Genomic DNA, 19,342 nt, shown 5'->3' on the forward strand with positions numbered 1-19,342 from the left:
GTAACTTCTTGTGTACACAAGAAATTGGAGTTTAAAGGAAATCCAAGAGTGATTGGCATGAGAAATGTGCTGTAAGGGCATTGATGTAGCTTTTACTTCACTGGTGACACCAGAAGACATCATCCATTTATTTCAGTGGGAAAAGACGGCAGATGAAAAAACCTGTCAGAGGGGCAATGATATTCAACAAGCAGGATCATCCCTCCTGCACAGGTGTCTCTTGCCTGTTTGTCAGCTAGAAGAATTGAGGATGGCTGTCCTCTCTCCAAAGAAACCTATGCTTGAAGTCTTTTAGAGCTTGCCCCAGGCTCAGTCCTCACTACTGCGGAAACTGCATTTGTCTGATGCTGTGGATAGGATGGCTTTAGGGGAGGTGATCGGAGACGGATTTTTCCCCTTGGGGCAGAAGCCACTAACACCTAGTTGGTTTTGTTTCTGTCTTTCCTTCCAGAATTATGGAGGAATCAATGTTTTGGCTAGAATTAAACACTAATGCATTTTAAAAAGTATTAGTTCATGACAATTCGTAGCTCTCCACTGTAGATAGAAGGTGAAACAGGATTTTACCAGACAGTAAGGTGTTATTCGCATAGCTTTACAGTGGCAATTTCAACCAATATATGCATTCAGGATGCATTCTCATAGCGCAGTGCTGATCATGTCTTTTAAAACTGTTAGATAAATTCAACTTGCTGTAGGTCAGAATTTCATGGTGACTGCATGTAAATGTTAAATAATTAGAGTATGTGTGTATGTGTAAATAAATAAAATATATAAAAGTGTCTGTGTATTTATTAGTTTTCTGTAGCTTTAAGGGTTTGGGAGGGAGGTAAATTGTTGTGGGGCTGTTTTCTGTTGATTGACAATGGTTTAACATTCAGGTTTTCTTCCCAAACAGGAAAACTATTAAATTATACCTAGTACATCTAAGTTTTCAACTGATGTGTGTAGTTATCCTAATAGTTACTGTTGCTGACACCAGGTATCCAGTGAAGTTTCGTTTATGTCTGCTAACTAGGTTTCTAGTAAAATTATCACCGAAGCACCTACACAGGTACTTTGCTGTAGATGTCCCATTGGAAGGACTTGTTCTAAAAGTATTCTTTTAATTAACTCTAAGTGTCTTCTCTTTTACCCTCTCTCTCCCTTACTCTCTTTCTAGTAGTGGTGTTCATTCCACTTCAGTTTCATTAAATGCCCTTGCCTTATGTTTGTCTTGACTGGCTTCTATTTACAGAAATTGTAAACCAGTTGAATGCTCTGAGCAGCTTAGATGAAGATCAAGATGACTGCATAAAGCGAGCAAATATGCCTTCAGCTAAATCAGCCAGTTCCTCTGAAGGTCTATGAGCTTTCCTCCTTTCTTTCTGTATCTGATTGTCTGTATTTACTGTGACCTGTTACCTTTTGACTTCTGCGTGTATTCAACTGTCAGTTTTATCTCTGTGCTTCTGCCCAGCATGACTCTCAGTAATTTGTAGTGCATCCAACAGGTAACAACACGATAGAGAAAGAGCCTATCTCCTCTGTAGCTCCATTGTCATCTGATAATGAACAAGAAAGAAAAATATTACCAAAAAAACCCAACCAGACCTCAAGCTTAAAACATTACTTTGCAGTCAGTAATACTTGACCTCTCTAATATGACAAAATGTCCCCTCTCTGGTATTATATGCATGTTACATAGAAAAATTAGAGTTTTCTGCCTATAGTTAATGTGTATGTGAGCAACCAAAAATAAATGGCTGTATTTAGCTTGTTAGATGTTCTGCAACATTTATTTAATGAAGGTAATAGAAGGCTTTCTTAGTAGCAATTTCTGTTATATTAATGTTTGATCAGTGAACAAAAGTTTCATCCATTTCACTTTTTCTTTCTCTTTTGTTGGTGTACTTACTGAAGTGCATTAGCTTAGTTGTGCAGTTCATGCCATACCCTGGTGCGGTGTTTCGAGGGACTGTTGACACAGGGATTTTTGAACATAAAATATGTTAGATGAACAGTTTGTATTAAAGCAATATTTCAAATTGTTTCTAGAGCTTATAAATAAGCTTAATTTTCTGGATGAAGAGGAGCAAGACTTGGCCAACTCTAGTACCAACCCTTTTGATGAACCTGACACAGCAGAATTAAATCCCTTTGGAGATCCTGATGTAGAAGGTAATGGATTTGTTTTACATAATTCATTGCTAATTGAAGATACTTAATGAAACATGATTTTATGAAAAACATTGTTCTGATTAAATACAATTATTGCATGCAGTACTGAAGTAGCAAAAGCAGCAATCCAGTTGCCACTAGAAAAATGGGTTTATCCTTTAAGTTGCATCTGTATGTGTATTTGCTGCTGGGGGCTACCAGCTAAGAGTTGTACGTACGAGACTTTTAGACCTGTCAAGTGTGTTACTACTACTCACTTCCTGTGGTGTAAATGAGCAACATATACTGTCAAGTTCGTATGTTCAACGTTGGTGATGGCTTATATCAGAATTTCCTTCACTGCAGTCTTCACTGCATCAGAGCTATTCTTGGTTAGTGCCAATTTTCATTATAATTTAATTGTATTCCTTTTTTTTTTTTTTTTTCCTGCTATGGCTTCCTCAGCTAAGCTTTCTGGCATTGTACCTTGCACCATGTGGTAGGTGTTAATCCCCTTTCCAGACCAACCTGCCCATTCTTGTCCTCTTTGTGTGAGAAATACAACCCCTCTAAGTTTTCACTCTGATAAGATTTTGGCCATAAGGCCAGAAAGGAGCACCAGGACAGGCATGCTGTGCTGTCTTTAACTCCATGTTCAGATACGCAAATTTCCATCTGCTGCCATAAAAAAAACCCAAACCCAAACACCAACAAGCAAACAAAAAGCAAAAGATTGTGACATTTGGAGTTTGTAGCTGCTCGAAATGCTAGTTCATAGTTAATTCACAAGTTTGGAAGCTGTACTCAACCTTTCCTATTCAAAACTCCAAGATTTTTTTCTTCCCCACAGAAAATACCAAGGAGCGTTTTCTACCTTTGATCAAACACCAGAAGCCTGCACCCTTAGCAAGTTTGCGAATGACACTAAGCTGGGTGGAAGTGTTGATCTGCTGGAGGGTAGGGAGGCTCTGCAAAGGGATCTGAACAGGCTGGACCGCTGGGCTGAGACCAATGGCATGAGGTTTAACAAGGCCAAATGCCAGGTCCTGCACTTGGGGCACAACAACCCTGTGCAGTGCTACAGACTAGGAGAAGTCTGTCTAGAAAGCTGCCTGGAGGAGAGGGACCTGGGGATGTTGGTTGACAGTGACTGAACATGAGCCAGCAGTGGCCCAGGTGGCCAAGAAGGCCAATGGCGTCTTGGCTTGTATCAGAAACCGTGTGACCAGCAGGTCCAGGGAGGTTATTCTCCCTCTGTACTGGGCACTGGTGAGACCGCATCTCGAATCCTGTGTTCAGTTCTGGGCCCCTCACCACAAGAAGGATGTTGAGGCTCTGGAGCGAGTCCAGAGAAGAGCAACGAAGCTGGTGAGGGGACTGGAGAACAAGTCTTATGAGGAGCGGCTGAGAGAGCTGGGGTTGTTTAGCCTGGAGAAGAGGAGGCTGAGGGGAGACCTCATTGCTCTCTCTAACTACCTGAAAGGAGGTTGTACAGAGGAGGGTGCTGGCCTCTTCTCCCAAGTGACGGGGGACAGGACAAGAGGGAATGGCCTCAAGCTCCGCCAGGGGAGATTTAGGCTGGACATTAGGAAAAAATTTTTCATGGAAAGGGTCATTGGGCACTGGCAGAGGCTGCCCAGGGAGGTGGTTGAGTCACTTTCCCTGGAGGTGTTTAAGGCACACGTGGACAAGGTGCTAAGGGGCATGGTTTAGTGTTTGATAGGAATGGTTGGACTCGATGATCCGGTGGGTCTCTTCCAACCTGGTTATTCTATGGTTCTATGATTCTAAACCACCCTGTAACAGCGGTGGGAAAGGGCCACACTGAGCAGGAGCAGCCCAGCGTACAGCCGTGGGATTTCTGATGCTAAGTGTAATGAGGATGCATTTCTGAACTGCAGTTTCCACCTGTGGTTATTCTCTTTCTCTGCAGGAGCTGAATGTTTACTCACAACTCAGCTTTTCTGCCTTCTGCCTCCACAAAGGACAGTGTGGGTGGCGTTTTAGTCCTGTCATACTTTGGCTGTGGTGTAGTCTCACAGCCTGCATTTCTCAAACAGAGACATTGCACTATAATCTGTATTTGGCCACTGAAGCCACAAAGTCACTATCGCAGCGCCCTTCTTCTCTTTATAGAGTTATCAGGTATTTCTAGAGCTGGCAAAGTGAGTTGTTTCAGCTTTGTAGACACATGGATTAAGTTCTGGTGTCCAGGTCATTGCCTTTGTTTCTTGTCTTTTCCTTGGCTGTGAATTCGCTTAGGATCTGGGAAGGAGACAATAACTGAGGATATAAAACACCTATTTTCATCTATCTATTCATCCATACACAACTTGCTTTGAGACAGTCTATATTCCTTTCTTCCTTGTCTTCTCTGGAAAGAGCTTCCTTCTCACCGGAGAATCTTTACAGCTCCCATCCTACATAAATTGCTAGTTTTCCAAACCCAGCTTTTCTTTCCTTTCCAGAGTGAACCTGCATTGGCAGAAGGCAGCAGGTCTTTTGACCACAAAATGTAGGGACTAAGAATCGGTTCCTTCTCATCTCAGGAACAGGGTATTATAAACTAGTAATGTTTCTTAGTGCTGAAGTAGCTTGACACCTCATGTCAAGTTCTCTGAGCAGCTTGTATCCAAGGCTCTAGCCTGGTTATATTCCCGAAAGATTTGCAATATATTCAATCAATTCCCAATATATTCAGTTGATTCTGGTCCCTTTGGTGGCATATAGCCTTTACTGCTACCTTCAACCACAGTCATGGACACTTCTCCATTCCCCTGGGTCTGTTGTGTGCACTTGGGCAGTCTTAGGGCTCAGACTGTTGGGTCCCTGAAGAAGTCCCATCTTACACAGCTGTAGGCAGCAATGCTAAGTTACTGGGTGTGCATGTGTACCAAATACTCCTCCCACACATTGTCGCCGTCATGCAGCAGTCTGATAAACAGGTTGTCACTAGATTCTTCCCACTGTGTCAAGAGATGTTTTTTCATTTGGGAGGGATGGAGCTTCTGTCAGGTTTGTGTGACAGGAGTGTCATCTTGGAGCAGTGAAGCAAGTGGAAGAGCTGAGGTGTTCCAGGCTGTCAGATGGTGATTCAGATCCATTGAGGATGTCAGAGGGATATCTGTTGTGGCATTTTTAACACTTTTACTTTATGATTAGTGGCTCTGCAGGGATTATTCTAGTCAGTTCAGACACCTCTGGGAAGCGCTGGCTTTTCCACTCCAGAGCTGTCTTCTGCCTGTAATGAACACTGGTGGTCATCTTCTTTTGCTTGGCCTTCTTCATCTGTGTCTTTTTTCCAGTCCTCTTCCTTCACAGAAAGGTGAAGGAGTAAAAAAAGGTGCTGAGACAAATGTGATAAAACAGTTCTCGTCTCCAGCAACAGCAGGAATCTGCTAGGAATCTCTGTATTGGTGATTGGATCAGTATCTCTACATGTGGTGCACCCTAGATCTTACCATTTTGGGGAGATTTCCCTTTCTGTTGGACTACATTTTGAAGCTACACAATATTGGGACTGTTCTTACTATGCTGCTCTACAGCAGAAGGCTTCCCTGTTTGTTTCTCATTTGATCACAAGTATATTCAATCATGGTTTAAGGCATTTCTTCTGCTCTGATAGTTCAGTGGAACTGTCATTGCTGCTGTCTCTTTTTAGGAAGCTCTTTGAGACTGTACCCGCTTGTTTGCTTTTGCATCTTTAGGTGAATGTGACCTTGTTAGTAATGACAAAAGTACAGGACTTTAAGGCAGAGTTTCTCCCACACGCTTAAAAAGTCACATCACCTGTTGCACTTGTCTTGTGATCAGCTCGAATCAAGAGATTAACCTTTTATGTGTGCAGGGATGAAGTATTTTTCTATTCATTACATGTTAGTCTGCTTTATCTTTTTATCTGGAAAATCATGAATTTACAGTTTCTGGAAGTTAAGAGTTAAGTCTTTCTGTAGAATTTGTTACCTAATTTCCCTGAGATGTGCAGAGCAGCCATCTGGAGCCTCCTTTCCTGGGTACTTTGCCATCAGACACAATGTTCAATTTGGCAGAGATATTCCAGGGATGTTCCTATCAAGCCTGTGACTTGTGTGCTCAGTGAGAGAGTCCTTAGAGCCACCCAGCATATGAATATGTATGTATTGACAGTCACTCCAAGAGAAAGGAGGATTACTTGCCAGTAGACACTTGTTTCCTGGACAGATATTTCTTGTGCCAGTTCACAAACCAGCTACTTTCCCTCTGTTTTCCTAATCCCATAATCGCCTAACACTTAGAATGCGGGACAGAGAAGAACTAAAGGTATGAGTGCTTCCAGCATCCATGTGTGCACTGAGTGCGGTGCATGGCAGAGTCATCAGGAACCTGTCTCTGGATGCTGCTGTGTTTTAAAAAGTCCTTATTGTAAATGATCTTACATGCATGGTGGAGTGGATGTGCATATGAATAACACATTTCAAAAAATCTTTAGATGTGTTTCTTGGTTGACGTGTCAACTTGAGGCTTATTCCGTCTGGATCTCATAGGTCAGCTGTACATTAGAAATCTGGAAAATCAAAATTAATCTCTTTGAAAAGTGTACCTCTACAACTTTATATTGGACAGTGCACAGATGACCATATGAAGACTGCCTTTTGGATTGTCTTTTAGTCATGTTACTACAGAACTCTAAAACCAGTTGTTCTTTCTGCAAAGTAATTCAGGAAGTTGAAATATACAACAAATTCAAACAGAAAACAACAAAACTCTTTCAACACTCCAGATATTTTTTTACTTAGGCGGGGAATGCAAATTTTGAAGTTGTGTATGACCAATACAAATTTTCTTCAATACACCTGAGACATGAGGGTAACTTATTTGCTGGCACTGCCCTCCCCTTATATTTAAAACAGCATTTACTTTACCAGTGTGTTTCATTACCTTGTTTGTATATTTCTGAGCAAGTGAAAACAGTGCTACAGTGTGGTGCCAAACCCCAGAATCATTCTAGGATAGTCTCAGGAGAGCCGTACAAGAACCAATACAGAGGAAAACAATTACTCTCTTCCTTCTCCTTATATTTCTTGATGAAATGTAATGTGTGCTGGTGTGAGTATTAATAAAAGTAATGGAAAATCATCAGTGGTTTGTAGGGATGCCAATCATTATGCTTTCTAGAAGTATTGTGAAGTTACATTTTTAGTCTGTCCTGTTTGTTCTCATCCCCATTGTGACTATGTGCCTGCCAGTAGTGCAGTAAATGGCATAACTAAATATCTTTCACATGTGGCTTGTTCTTTCATCCTTTGCCAAGGGGAAAGTGGCGTGTGTAATGTTTTGGTGGGAGTTTTTTTTTTGTTTTAAGCAATGTGTCACAATATGTTTGTGTTACAAAAGGCAAGTAGGTTGAAGGGCAGGGTGATTTTTGGAGATCCCCTGGGAACTAGAAGTCTGATTGTGCAGACAGATAGTGCCAGCGTGATTACTGTCAGGAGCAGTCTTTCTCAGTGGAGTTAAGGCAAGTAATGTTCTTAGAATTTGGCACAAGAGCAGCTGATGCTTCTGCTATAGTAATAATTCTCCTCGTCTTGTCACTCCTAGCCCTGTGGCTTTATTACTTAACCATGCAAATTTATTGAAGATTTGACTCTTGGAGTGCCAAATTGCAAACATCTCTCTTCCTACTCTCTCTTCTCCCCTGCCCCCCCAATACATCAGTGTAGAAGGCAGCAATTTAAAAGTCTAGTTCAAGTAGAGGCCATAGTCCAATGATTTCAGTTGTGATTAATGATTAGAAGGAAGCAGGGGAATCTGTGTTGGCTCCTTAGTGTAAAATCAGCTTGAGGAGGAAAATAAGCCCTTTTTAAGCTGTTTTATGTTCAGCCCCCAAAAATACACTTCCCAACATCTTTAGGTCTTGAGAAAATATGAGTATCCTTATTACAGAGAAGGTAACTGTGGCTGCAGCTTTAATAACAGTGTTGTTGACTCACCATCCTAGCAATTTAATTTGTTATAGAGAGTCACACAAAGTGATGAGCACTGCCTGACATAAAAGCTAGTCTTAAAGGGTTTCAGAGACCACATGGGAGGTTCCCTGGATGGGCTGATGTGGGGACCCTTGTGAGGACCCTCCTTCCTTTGGGGACATTGAAGAAAACGGAGGGAAAAAAATTACTGTCCTGGATGAGAAGAGGAGGAAGCTGGCAGATGGTATTATAGAATCATAGAATAGTTTGGGTTGGAAGGGACCTTAAAGATCATCTAGTTCCAACCCCCCTGCCATGGGCAGGGACATCCCACTAGATCAAGCTGTCCAAGGCCCCATCCAACCTGGCCTTGAGCACCTCCAGGGATGGGGCATCCACAACTTCCCTGGGCAACCTGTGCCAGTGTCTCATCCCCCTCGTTGTGAAGAAATTCCTCCTAATGTCTAGTCTAAATCTGCCCCTCTCCAGTTTATACCTGTTCCCCCTCATCCCCTCATCCTATCACCACAAGCCTTTATGAATAGCCCCTCTCGAGCTTTCTTGTAGGCCCCTTTTAGGTACTGGAAGGTCACCATAAGATCTCCTTGGAGCTGTCTCTTCTCCAGACTGAACAACCCCAACTCTCTCAGCCTGTCCTTGTCTGGAAGTTGCTCCAGCCCTCTGATCATCTTTGTAGCCCTCCCCTGGGCCCCTCCCAACAGCTCCATATCCCTCTTATGTGGAGACTTCCAGAAATGGACACACTATTTCAGATGAGGTCTCACAAGAGAGGAGTAGAGGGGCAGAATAACCTCCCTCGACCTCCTGGCCACACTTCTTTTGACGCAGCCCAGGATATGGTTGGCCTTCTGGGCTGCGAGTGCGCATTGCTGTCTCATGTCAAGCTTCTCATCAGCCAGCACCCCCAAGTCCTTTTCCCCAAGGCTATTCTCAATCACGTCATTCTTCATCGTATACTGAAACCATGAACTGCCCCGGCCCAGGTGTGGGACCTTGCACATGGTGTTGTTGAATCTTATGAGGTTCTCACAGGCCCACTTCTTCAGCCAGTCAAGGTCCCTCTGGATGACATTCCATCCTTCTGGTTATTGCTAAGCCACTCTCCATTGTCTTTGAAAGATGGCAGAGAACAGGAGAGATGCCTGAGAACTGGAGAAAATGTCACTCCAGTCTTCAGAAAGGGCGAGAAGGTGGACCCAGAAAACTACAGGCCAGTCAGCCTCACCTCCATCCCTGGAAAGGTTATGGAACAGCTCATCCTGGATGTCATCTCCAAGCATTTGGAGGAAAAAAACTTTATTGAGAGCGGCCAACGTGGATTGACCAAGGGGAAATCATGCTTGACTGATCTCATAGCCTTCTGTGATGGCATGAGTGGCTGGATAGATGAGAGGAGAGCAGTATATGTGGTCTAGCTCAACTTCAGCAAGGCTTTTGACACTGTCTCCCACAACATCCTTATAGGTAAGCTTAGGAAGAGCAGGTTAGATGAGTGGGCTGTGAGATGGACCGAGAACTGGCTCAGTGGCAGAGCTCAGAGGGTGTCATTGATGACGCAGAGTCTAATTGGAAGCCTGTGGCCAGCAGTGTTCCCCACGGGTCAGTATCGGGCCCAGTCTTGTTCAATATATTCATCAATGACCTGGATGAGGGGACAGAGTGTACCCTGAGCAAGTTTGCTGATGACACAAAACTGGAATGAGCAGCTGATACACAAGAAGGCTGTGTTGCCATTCAGCGAGACCTGAACAGGCTGGAAAGTTGGGCAGAGAGGAACCTAATGAAGTTTAACAAAGGCAAGTGTAAGGTTCTGCACTCAGGAGAAATAACCCCATGTAGAAGTGGAGGTTAGGGGCTGTCCTGCTGGAAAGCAGCTCTGTAGGTCTGTGGCGAAGGACCTGGGAGTGCTGATAGACAAGTAGACAATGAGCCACCAATCTGCCCTAGTGGCCAAGAAGGCCAATGGTGTCCTGAGGTGCATCAAGAAGAGTATGGCTAGCAGGTCAAGGAAGGTTATCTTCTCCCTCTACTCTGTCCTTGTGAGGCCACATCTGGAGTATTTGGTCTAGTTCTGGGCTCCTCACCTCAACAAAGACAAGGAAGTCAAAGACAAGAGTCTAGCAGAGGGTCACAAAGATGAGTGGGAGTCTGGGGCATCTCTCTTACAAGAAGAGGCTGAGTGAGGTTGATCTGTCTAGCCTAGAAAAGAGAAGACTGACAGGGAAACTTATCAATGCTTACAAATATCTAAAGAGCGGGTGTCAAGAGGATGGGTCCAGACTCTTCTCAGTGGTGCCCAGCGACAGGACAACAGGCACAAACTGGAGCACAGGAAGTTCCACCTGAACATGGGGAAAAACTTCTTTACCGTGAGAGTTACAGAGCACTGGAACAGGCTGCCCAGAGAGGCTGTGGAATCTCCTTCTCTGGAGATATTCAAAACTCATCTAGACCTGCTCCTATGCGACCTGCTCGAGGTGAACTTGCTTTAGCAGGGGGGTTGGACTGGGTGATCTCTGGAGGTACCTTCCAATAACTACCATTCTGTGATTCTGTAAATGAGCGGCCAAGTTAATTGAGTTCTATTTGAGCCCCTACAAAATTCTGCCTATAAAAGTCTCTTGAAAACAATATTTTCAGAAGCCCCTTTAGCTTTAGCCTGTATGTATAGGATTTTGTGAAATCTTTCAATTAACGATAAGCCAGAAGTCTCTGAGCGCTGATCTGCAATGCTGCATGTGAAAGGCCAAACCTGCCATTACTCTCGAGCCAACAAACAAGAGAGACTTTTGTCCTAGTTAAGGTTACAGCACTTGGTCCATAGTGTTGAAATAGAAATAATTGCAAAAACCATTTGCATTGCCCCTTAAAATATCAGGTTTAAACAAGCATTTAACTTCTCACTTCCAGGAGACTCTTAAAGGCAAATTAAAAAGAAAAGCTGACAGTATAGTTTTAAGGAATTGTTTCCCTGAATGTTTTTAGCTTCAGGAAATATTACTGACATTCCTTCTAGTAATATATTTATTATCTATTATATTTATCGACGGATTCATGTGCAGAAGCGGTGGTGCATCGTACAGAGTTGCAGAAGCAAGTATTTGTAGTTGTGCACACGCTTGATAAAATATTTTAAGATATGAGCAAAATTAAAAGTAGCAGAAGTTTTGGTTTAAATGTCATCAATAAGTTACTCAATTTGAACACGACATACATCAATCATTTTTCTGCATTTTATTAAGTTGCTTCTGCTTTTTATATGATACTGTCTTTCGAGGGCAGATCTCACAAGCATTTCTGCTTGACTTAGTTCATCAAATCCCTAAATGTGCGGGTAACATTTGAGTAGTATCTCAAATACCACAAGCTTCAGGTCACACATTTCTTTGCAGTAGGAGGAGGATTTGGCTCACCTAATTTTAGACCTCAGCAGTTTGAATGTACAGTTGTAAGCTTTGACTGTGAAGGGGTCTAACTCAGCTACAGATACCCACACTGAGCACATCTTGGGACAAGTAGGATGAAACTTTTGCTTGCCATGACCACCTACACTGGACATTAGAGTGATATAAGTAAGTCAATGTAGAACCTCTTTTGCAGTTTTAGCTTCAAAGAAATGAAAAAAGGCATTTAAACTGTTTGGTTCTGAGCTGGTGTTATTTCATCTGTAATACTATCAAAGGATTCTTACTTGATTCGATCATATTTATGTTTTTAAGAATTTCTTCTTTGAATGATTTCTTTTCTCTTACCATTTTAAACAGCAGATATTTTTTGTGTCTTTCTCTGAAACACCTGTCTTATAAGCCTTGTGAACAAATCACCACAGATAAATAAACTGGGGTATGAACTGAATATGCATTACCTCCTGTACAGTAACTACCCATTCTCTCAGAATAAGTGCCCAGCAGTTTATTCCCTTTTATTAAGGGATAAGCATGTTGTATTTACTCTGGGATAGGAGTGAACACATACACTACAGCTGACATACTGCAAATACACAATCTGATTTCTCCTTTAGTAGTTAGTCTCTATGCCCATCTCTTAAGAGACAGCTGAAATACTGCTTTCTGACATCCAGATGAAGTTTAACCAGTTTAAACAGTAACAGAACCTCATTTTTTTAGGTTTAACTAGGACTGTTATTGCATCCCATAATATTTGTTTTCTCTACTGTTACTCACAAGAGTTTTAGTTATTTTTTGCTAGTTGAAAGACTGACCATTAAGCATAATAACTTTTTGTGATCTCTCTTTACCTTCGTCTCATCCCATTTCAGTGTAGTGTCAGATTTACAGCACTTCTCAGTCTCCTCTTTGACTCCAGTTTTTGACTTGAAACAGTGAAAGCTGTATTCTGAATTTGAAGTTCAATGTAAGGACCTAAGAAATAGGTGTAAGTGCTGTGTATGTTGCTTCTTTAGTGCTAAGTTGGACCAGGTTGCTGAGAGATAAGGAACTGCAAACCACACCTGGAATTAAATAACTTTTTAAACGTGATTTTCTGAGTAATCACCATAGGGAAATCCCATGGGCACAAGCAGTGTGCAGACTCATTAAGTCTGTCTAGTTAAAACCTGCAATATTGTCTAGCGAAGTACAATTTTATTTTGTTTACCCCAGCTGAGATCCCCTTCAATATCAGATGAGTGATTTATCTCCTGAGTGTCCACGTTTGAGCTTAAAAGATTTTGATTATTTTTTCCTATTATTCCAGCCAAACTCATGTGGTTCCTAGTTTCTGAGCAGAGAACAAATAATTCATCCCTTCAGAAACAGACCATTAGAAATAGTATAGAAACACTATGACAATATAGTCTTCAAAGTTCAAATGTGAAGAACCAAGAGCAGCAGCACTAGGAATGTAAGGTTGTTCTAAAATGAAATCTTTCAAGTCCATGGTAGGTCATAATTGTTCTGAGAAGGACTAAGGCCTTTCCTGCTCCAAGACTTTGCCCCCATGAAACTGCTGTCTGCACCTGTGGCCCATATTCCTGTCCAGCTGTAAGAGTCAGTCACAGGATGTAGGGCAGGGCGTTCTGTCACCTTGGGCTGTGCTAATGGCTAGAGGCATGGAGAACTGGACGTTTACTGGCAGAGCAGAAACCACATTTTCTAGCAATTTTCCAGTAGTAGGAACTTCAGTACATCATCCCTCCAAACTTGGGTAACAACAGGGCTGTTTCTTCTACTCTCCCTACCCTTTGTGTTATATGCTTTTGTCTTCCAAAGTATTTAGCGACAAACACACTTGGACCTCCATCTTTTCCTTTTTTAGAGCCTTGCTACAAATAACTCCTAGTGTTTGTCTTTTAAAGCTAAAAGGCATATTTTGTTCTATTTAGTACCCATACATCTGAAAAAGAAACACTTTTGTATTAAGAATAACGTGGGAGTGGTTCTCAAGTATCAAGGTTTGATAACACTACATTTAAGTTCTCATTTGCATAGATTTTGAAATTGCATCATGTCCAATACTGAACTAAGCGTCTGATCATTTGGTTCTGCAGTAAGATTAACTGCACTGTCTTTGTAAGAAATGTTGTATTGCTCTATGGGGATTTGTGTTATTCAATATCCACCAACCATTCACTTCTGTAGAGTGTTCTTTTTGTAGTGTTTGTTACTCTAAAAAACTGCATGCAGCTCCAGGTTCCTAATAACATTTTGTTGTACAGCCCAAATAATAGATGAGTAATTTGATTATGTGGCTGTTTAGGGTTAATCTAAATTCATTTTACTGTGAGACTATGTATTGTTACCAGGATTGATACCAGTGAAAATATGTATGTTTTGAAATTTAATTACTGGCCATACCTAATAAAGTATTTTTAGTTAATTTCAGAAATTATTTTTAGTCATTTTAAGAAATGAAAGACTACCTACTTACTATGACCATTTTTAATATCCAATAAAAGTAATTTTATTGTGAAATATAGGAGAACTTTTTCCTTCATTAAAACCTCAAATAAATAATTGAGAACATTTTGTTAGGATACAAGTTAGCTAATAGCTTGGGAAAATGTTTTAAAATCTGTTGCAATGCCATTTATGTGACAAATAAGAAAACTCATAACTAATTATGTTGAATGCACTTTAGTGAGAAAATTAAACCTATTCAACATACTGTAGATGAAATAACCTTTTAAAATACCTATTTTTGAATGAACAAAGGTGTGCTCCAAATAAATAAATGATGACGATTCATCTAAGGCTAGGACTTTATGTATTGAGAGTTACGAAGCGGACCTTTTTGAAAGCCTTCAAAGTACAAAGATCTGATAAAATTATTTCAGATTTTTTCTGTGTTAAAATGAGTTTAATGATTTTTTGTTATTTGGTAGAACTGAATACTGAGATAGCTTCATCATCAAGGCCAGAAGAAAGTTTCGATGGTGACAATTACAATCCCTTCAAGGATGAAGATGCCCCAGAGTACTTGAACCCATTTGATGAGGCAGATCCTGAGCCTGAAACATTTGTAACTGTAAAAGATTCTCCTCCACAACCTGCAAAAAGGAAAAACATTAGACCAGTGGATATGAGCAAATACCTCTATGCAGATACCTGTAAAGCTGAAGAGGAAGAGCTGGATGAGTAAGTATGATTCTTCATCTTCCAGCAGCTTTGGAAGCATTAGTGGGATCCCTGGCTTAATCTTGAGATGTATGGGGTTCAACCATGGTGATCCTTAATCACCTCCTAGGACAGACTGATCTTCAGCTCAGCAGTGGGAAATGGCATACCACCAAGTCATGCTGTTCAGCTGAACGCAGTCAGTTAGGAACCTTTCCTTTACCTCACTGATAGCAAATTACTTGATAGGGAGCAAGCCCATGTATCTGTTTGGCACTTCATGCCCTGCCAATTGCAAATGAGCCAGATATTAAGGATCAACAGAACTTGGTCCTTCATGTCCTCTTTGCCATATATTTACTACATAAAATAATAATTTTTGTAAATTATAATGGAGAGTTGGTGCAGTATGTAAAAAGGAAGAGTGTTGTACAGTCTGGATAGCACATTTTTGAGTCTCAAAAAACTGAATCTCTGTATGGGAAAGATAACACTATAACACTCTCTTAGGTTATTACTTTTATGATAACCACACATAAAACTTCCATAAACTCACACTGACTGCTTTGTATTATACTATTGAAACCTAACAGGGAGAGAGAGCTTTTGCAATAGCTGTGCGGCTTGGGAGGTTTGAAGGTATATACTTACTCCTTGTTTGTGGTCATTAGTCACCAACCACACCACTCATGAGACAGTTTATGCTGATTACATATGAGCAATTTTACAGACAACAGTAATTAACATTTAGTATTACATTATTTAATGAGATTTATCACAGCATGACATTTGCATTGCTTTTGTATTTAATATTAATACAGGTGTCATATCATGATCTTCATGTTTCTGTGTTTATAGCTCTATTCTAGGAAACTGAAGAATTCCCATGCACTCTAATAGAAATGTAGTAAGGACCCTGCAGAATTTTTTCCTTTTAAAGTTCTGTGGCCATGGATTTGTTATTGTTGTTTGTTCTGTGAAAAAAAAAATGGTAAAAATGGTATTGGGGAATGATGTCTCTGCCAGCTCCATTCATAAGGGCAGTGCCTGAACAAACAGCACTCACTGCTGTGTCTTCATGGTGTGGTGTGATCACACTGTTGATGGTCACACCAGGCATCCCTGATCATTCACTGATCACCAGAATCCACAGGGAGAGGAAGAAATATATGTCTTTCACACCTACAAAGATACAGGAATAGAGAACGGCAACAACTGAAGAGAACAGAAATAGCAAAAACTACGTGGATGGGCAAAGGAAGGATTTTCTCTGTTTTGTATTCACACTCACATTTCTACCCTAAGCACATTTGTGCCAAATGGACTTGCAGCAGTGTTGTTACAGGCAGCCTTGTTTTTGCTGTGTAATGGACCCTAGATTTCTCGAGCCCTTTGTTTACAATAGCCTTCTTCTTACTTTAATGACCCAGTTTGCTTTTTTTTTTTTTTGAGAATAAAAATAAGCTCCCCATTGGTGGATTCTACTTGAACTTTTTCCTCCCAGGTTACAGGAGCACCGTGTCATTGAAAAAGACATGTGTGGCAAGGAGAACCTTTGAATCTTTATACTGAAATGCTCTGGAGGAGTAAGTGGAATAATATAACTCCAGTCTAGGAATACAAGGCTTGTGATACTAACTCATACCACAGGCATTACTATGCCTTACCTCCTGTCATTGGTTTTAAAATTTTTCAGTAGAAAGTTTCTGCTAAGGTATGGTACAGTGAACATCAAAGGAAATATTTACCTGTGCAGTGCCAGCTGGTAGTTTTTGTGTGCCTTAAATCACAAGGGTTTACATCCAGATGTGCATTGTTTCTTATCTAATGTGAATATTGATGCTTTTATTATCTACATAAGTGGCTGATCTTCTTCCAAAAGCCATTAAAGTCTAGCCTCCGGTGTCAATTCATGGCAGTGTTTTCTATGAAAAAACAAGGTCTTAAATGAAATGTGTTTCATTTTATTGATTTTAAATAAGTTACATTTCCAATCCCATACACTGTTTCTTCTGCTGGCTTATCAAAACAACAGTTAGTAGTTTTGGATTTACCTGCCATAAACAGTTGCTGTGTTGTCTGTCTCTAGCATGCTTACCATTACTTGTCACTTGTCTGAGATTAATGGTTCTAACTGTTTCAATCTCTCTTCATACAGAAGTCTCTTCATCTCTCTAATCATTTTCATCGCACGTCTCTGGACCCTGTTGTTTCTTCTGCTATGTGTCTATTTTAAGATGTGTTGACTTGGCCTGAGCAGTGTGTTCGAGTCAAGGCTGAACAACCGAGTCATATCACGGCATTAGAAAACTTGGCATATTATTTTCAATCTCTTTCCTAACATCTTGCCTTTTGGGTTTTGTTTTGTTTGGGGTTGGTTTTAATCATCTTTGACTACCACTGATGCAGTGCTTTCCCCAGGAGTGGTTTTGAACCTGATAGACAGAAGGCATGAGAAATGGAAGGCTCCTGAAAGACATTTACTGTCACTCAGGAAGTACAATGTATTTTTATCCTTGCATCTTAAACTTTTCGTTGGAGTTCAGTTAATGCCACACTTGACATTTTCCTCTTGTATTCTGTATGAAATGGGTTGATGTGTTCTGGGAGCGTCAGTTAGCATCAGGACCCTTGTCTCACTCTACTCTGGCAGATCCTGAGTCCTGATTCTGGACTCAGAGTTTGCACAAAGTGCTCCAAGAGCTGAACTCTGACTCCAGTTTTGTAACAAACTCGTTGTAATCTTGGAAAAAGTACTTACACTCACTGTGCCTCTATGAAAGATTTATCTTGGGTAATTGGCTTAATTGAAGCATATTTCTCTAATGGTTGTGAAGATAATGTAACATTTCACAACACACGTAAGGAAAGCGTAGTGACACGCATATGCATAGCGAGGCGTTCTGTGGTACAGAGGGACTTAGATGATCCAGTACGTATATTCTGCTGTAAAACTCCTCTCTCAAAACATGCTTCCTCTGGCTAATTTCTCATACCTAGCTAGAGCTAAGGAACATGTTTTCCTTTTATTAGTTTGGGCATTTGAATGTTAGTGTAAAATTCTGCTTTTGCCTTTTTGGATTTTATACGTTAAAATCCAAATGGTAGGTAGCTACCTGTTAATAAAGGACGGCTTGCTTGCCAAGTGAAGTTTAATTATTTGACAAATAGCATAGCTCACAATTAAGTACTTGAGGTATAATGCTTTCAACCTTAGTACTTTGGATTGGTGATATTCCCTGATCTTTTAACCCTACTATACTGACAGCTTTTTTTTCCTCCTTAATAAAATGCTGATTTTTTTTTAGTTAACTAGTAACAGTGATCAAAATAACTTTTAAATTGGTCAGAATAAAACTTGCTTTCAGATATTATTTGGCTCTGTGGCTTCTTATCTCATTAATCATTTGTGTGGGTTAGGGTAATGCTGTCTAATTGGAAAGGCTATTGAGTTGCTGTCTATTGAAGCTGCCTGTTGCACAAGGAGCCACAAGCCACTACATTGCCAGTGACAGCTCAATCACAGAACAGTTTGGGCTAGAAGGGACCTTTACAGGTCATCTAGTTCCAGCCACCCTGCAATGACCAGGAATGTCTTCCACTTGATCAGGTTGCTCAGAGCACTATCCAGCCTGATTTTGAAAATTTCCAGGGATGGGGCATCTACCACCTCTCTGGTCAACCTGTGCCAGTGTTTCACCACTCTTATTGTAAAAAATTTCTTCTGTATATCCAGCCTAATGCCAGGTAGTTTGTTACACTTGGGGTTTGGTTTTTTTTTTAAATTTTGTGGTGGACAATCTAGTATCTCTTCAGGCAAATCATATTGTTTAGATCAAGTAAATAACTTCACAGAAGCAAGAAGCATGAGAGTTGATCTCAGAGGAAAGTGCTATAATACTTCTCAGCTAAGGCTTTTTTTTCAGCCACGTTTTGTGCATGCTTAGTTTCGTGTGTAGCCATGTGAAAGGTGTTGGACCAAACTCTGTTACATAGCAGATACCCATGACTTCAAAAGTCATAGCCTCTTTGGGCAAGAACCATTTGGGGTATTTTTTTCCTTTATTAAATGTAATTTTAAAAAAAATCTTTCTCAATATTTGTAAGACCAGTTAAAAGCAGTGGAGAGAGGAAGGTGAAAAGCAATGTGTGTGTGTTCTGCCCATTTTATGACCAAAATGTGAGGGTTTAGTCTGGCTTTCAAGCAAGTTCTTCATTATGGAAGAATGGCAGTCACTTGTTTCCTTATACCACTTCCTTCTGGTGTGTGCAGCAAAATACAGTTCTTCAAGATTATGCAAGCAGACAATTCCAGAGCATAAAAATTCAAAAAATGGTTCTGCTAAACTTTTTTATAATAACTAATAATTTTTTTTCTTGCACCATATTCTTTTAACACCTTATGAATACAATTTTCTAATTCCAAGTACACAAAGATAAATACATCCCTGTCAAATATGCTGTGTCTTTTGGCTATTCAGAAGACTAATTGTTGAACTAAACAAAATCTCATGCTTTCCTGTACAATGCATTGTTCTTCAGTTTTTATCTCTTTTTATCTTCATTTTCACCTCCCTTTGAACTTCTCAGTGTGTGAAGACAGCTGAGCTGTGCTGTCAGCAAAATCAGAGCTACTCGCTGTGAGGTGCATTCTCCACTCCA

General features: G+C 40.7%; 1 protein-coding gene across 11 annotated transcripts in view; it reads left to right on the plus strand.

Moving 5' to 3' along the window:
* Positions 1–19,342, plus strand: part of EHBP1 (EH domain binding protein 1) — a 223,116-nt gene that overhangs the window by 90,615 nt on the left and 113,159 nt on the right. For 8 of the 11 annotated variants that reach the window (XM_069850070.1, XM_069850071.1, XM_069850072.1 and 5 more), the window contains exons 8-10: positions 1,238–1,342; positions 2,038–2,160; positions 14,449–14,701. In XM_069850070.1, coding sequence (XP_069706171.1) covers positions 1,238–1,342; positions 2,038–2,160; positions 14,449–14,701 — 481 coding nt within the window. The remainder of the gene's footprint in view (positions 1–1,237; positions 1,343–2,037; positions 2,161–14,448; positions 14,702–19,342) is intronic. The other 3 variants (XM_069850074.1, XM_069850076.1, XM_069850081.1) reach the window with 1 other exon arrangement.

Source organism: Phaenicophaeus curvirostris, chromosome 2 (genome assembly GCF_032191515.1).
Source record: "Phaenicophaeus curvirostris isolate KB17595 chromosome 2, BPBGC_Pcur_1.0, whole genome shotgun sequence".
Taxonomy (NCBI): Eukaryota; Metazoa; Chordata; class Aves; order Cuculiformes; family Cuculidae; genus Phaenicophaeus; species Phaenicophaeus curvirostris.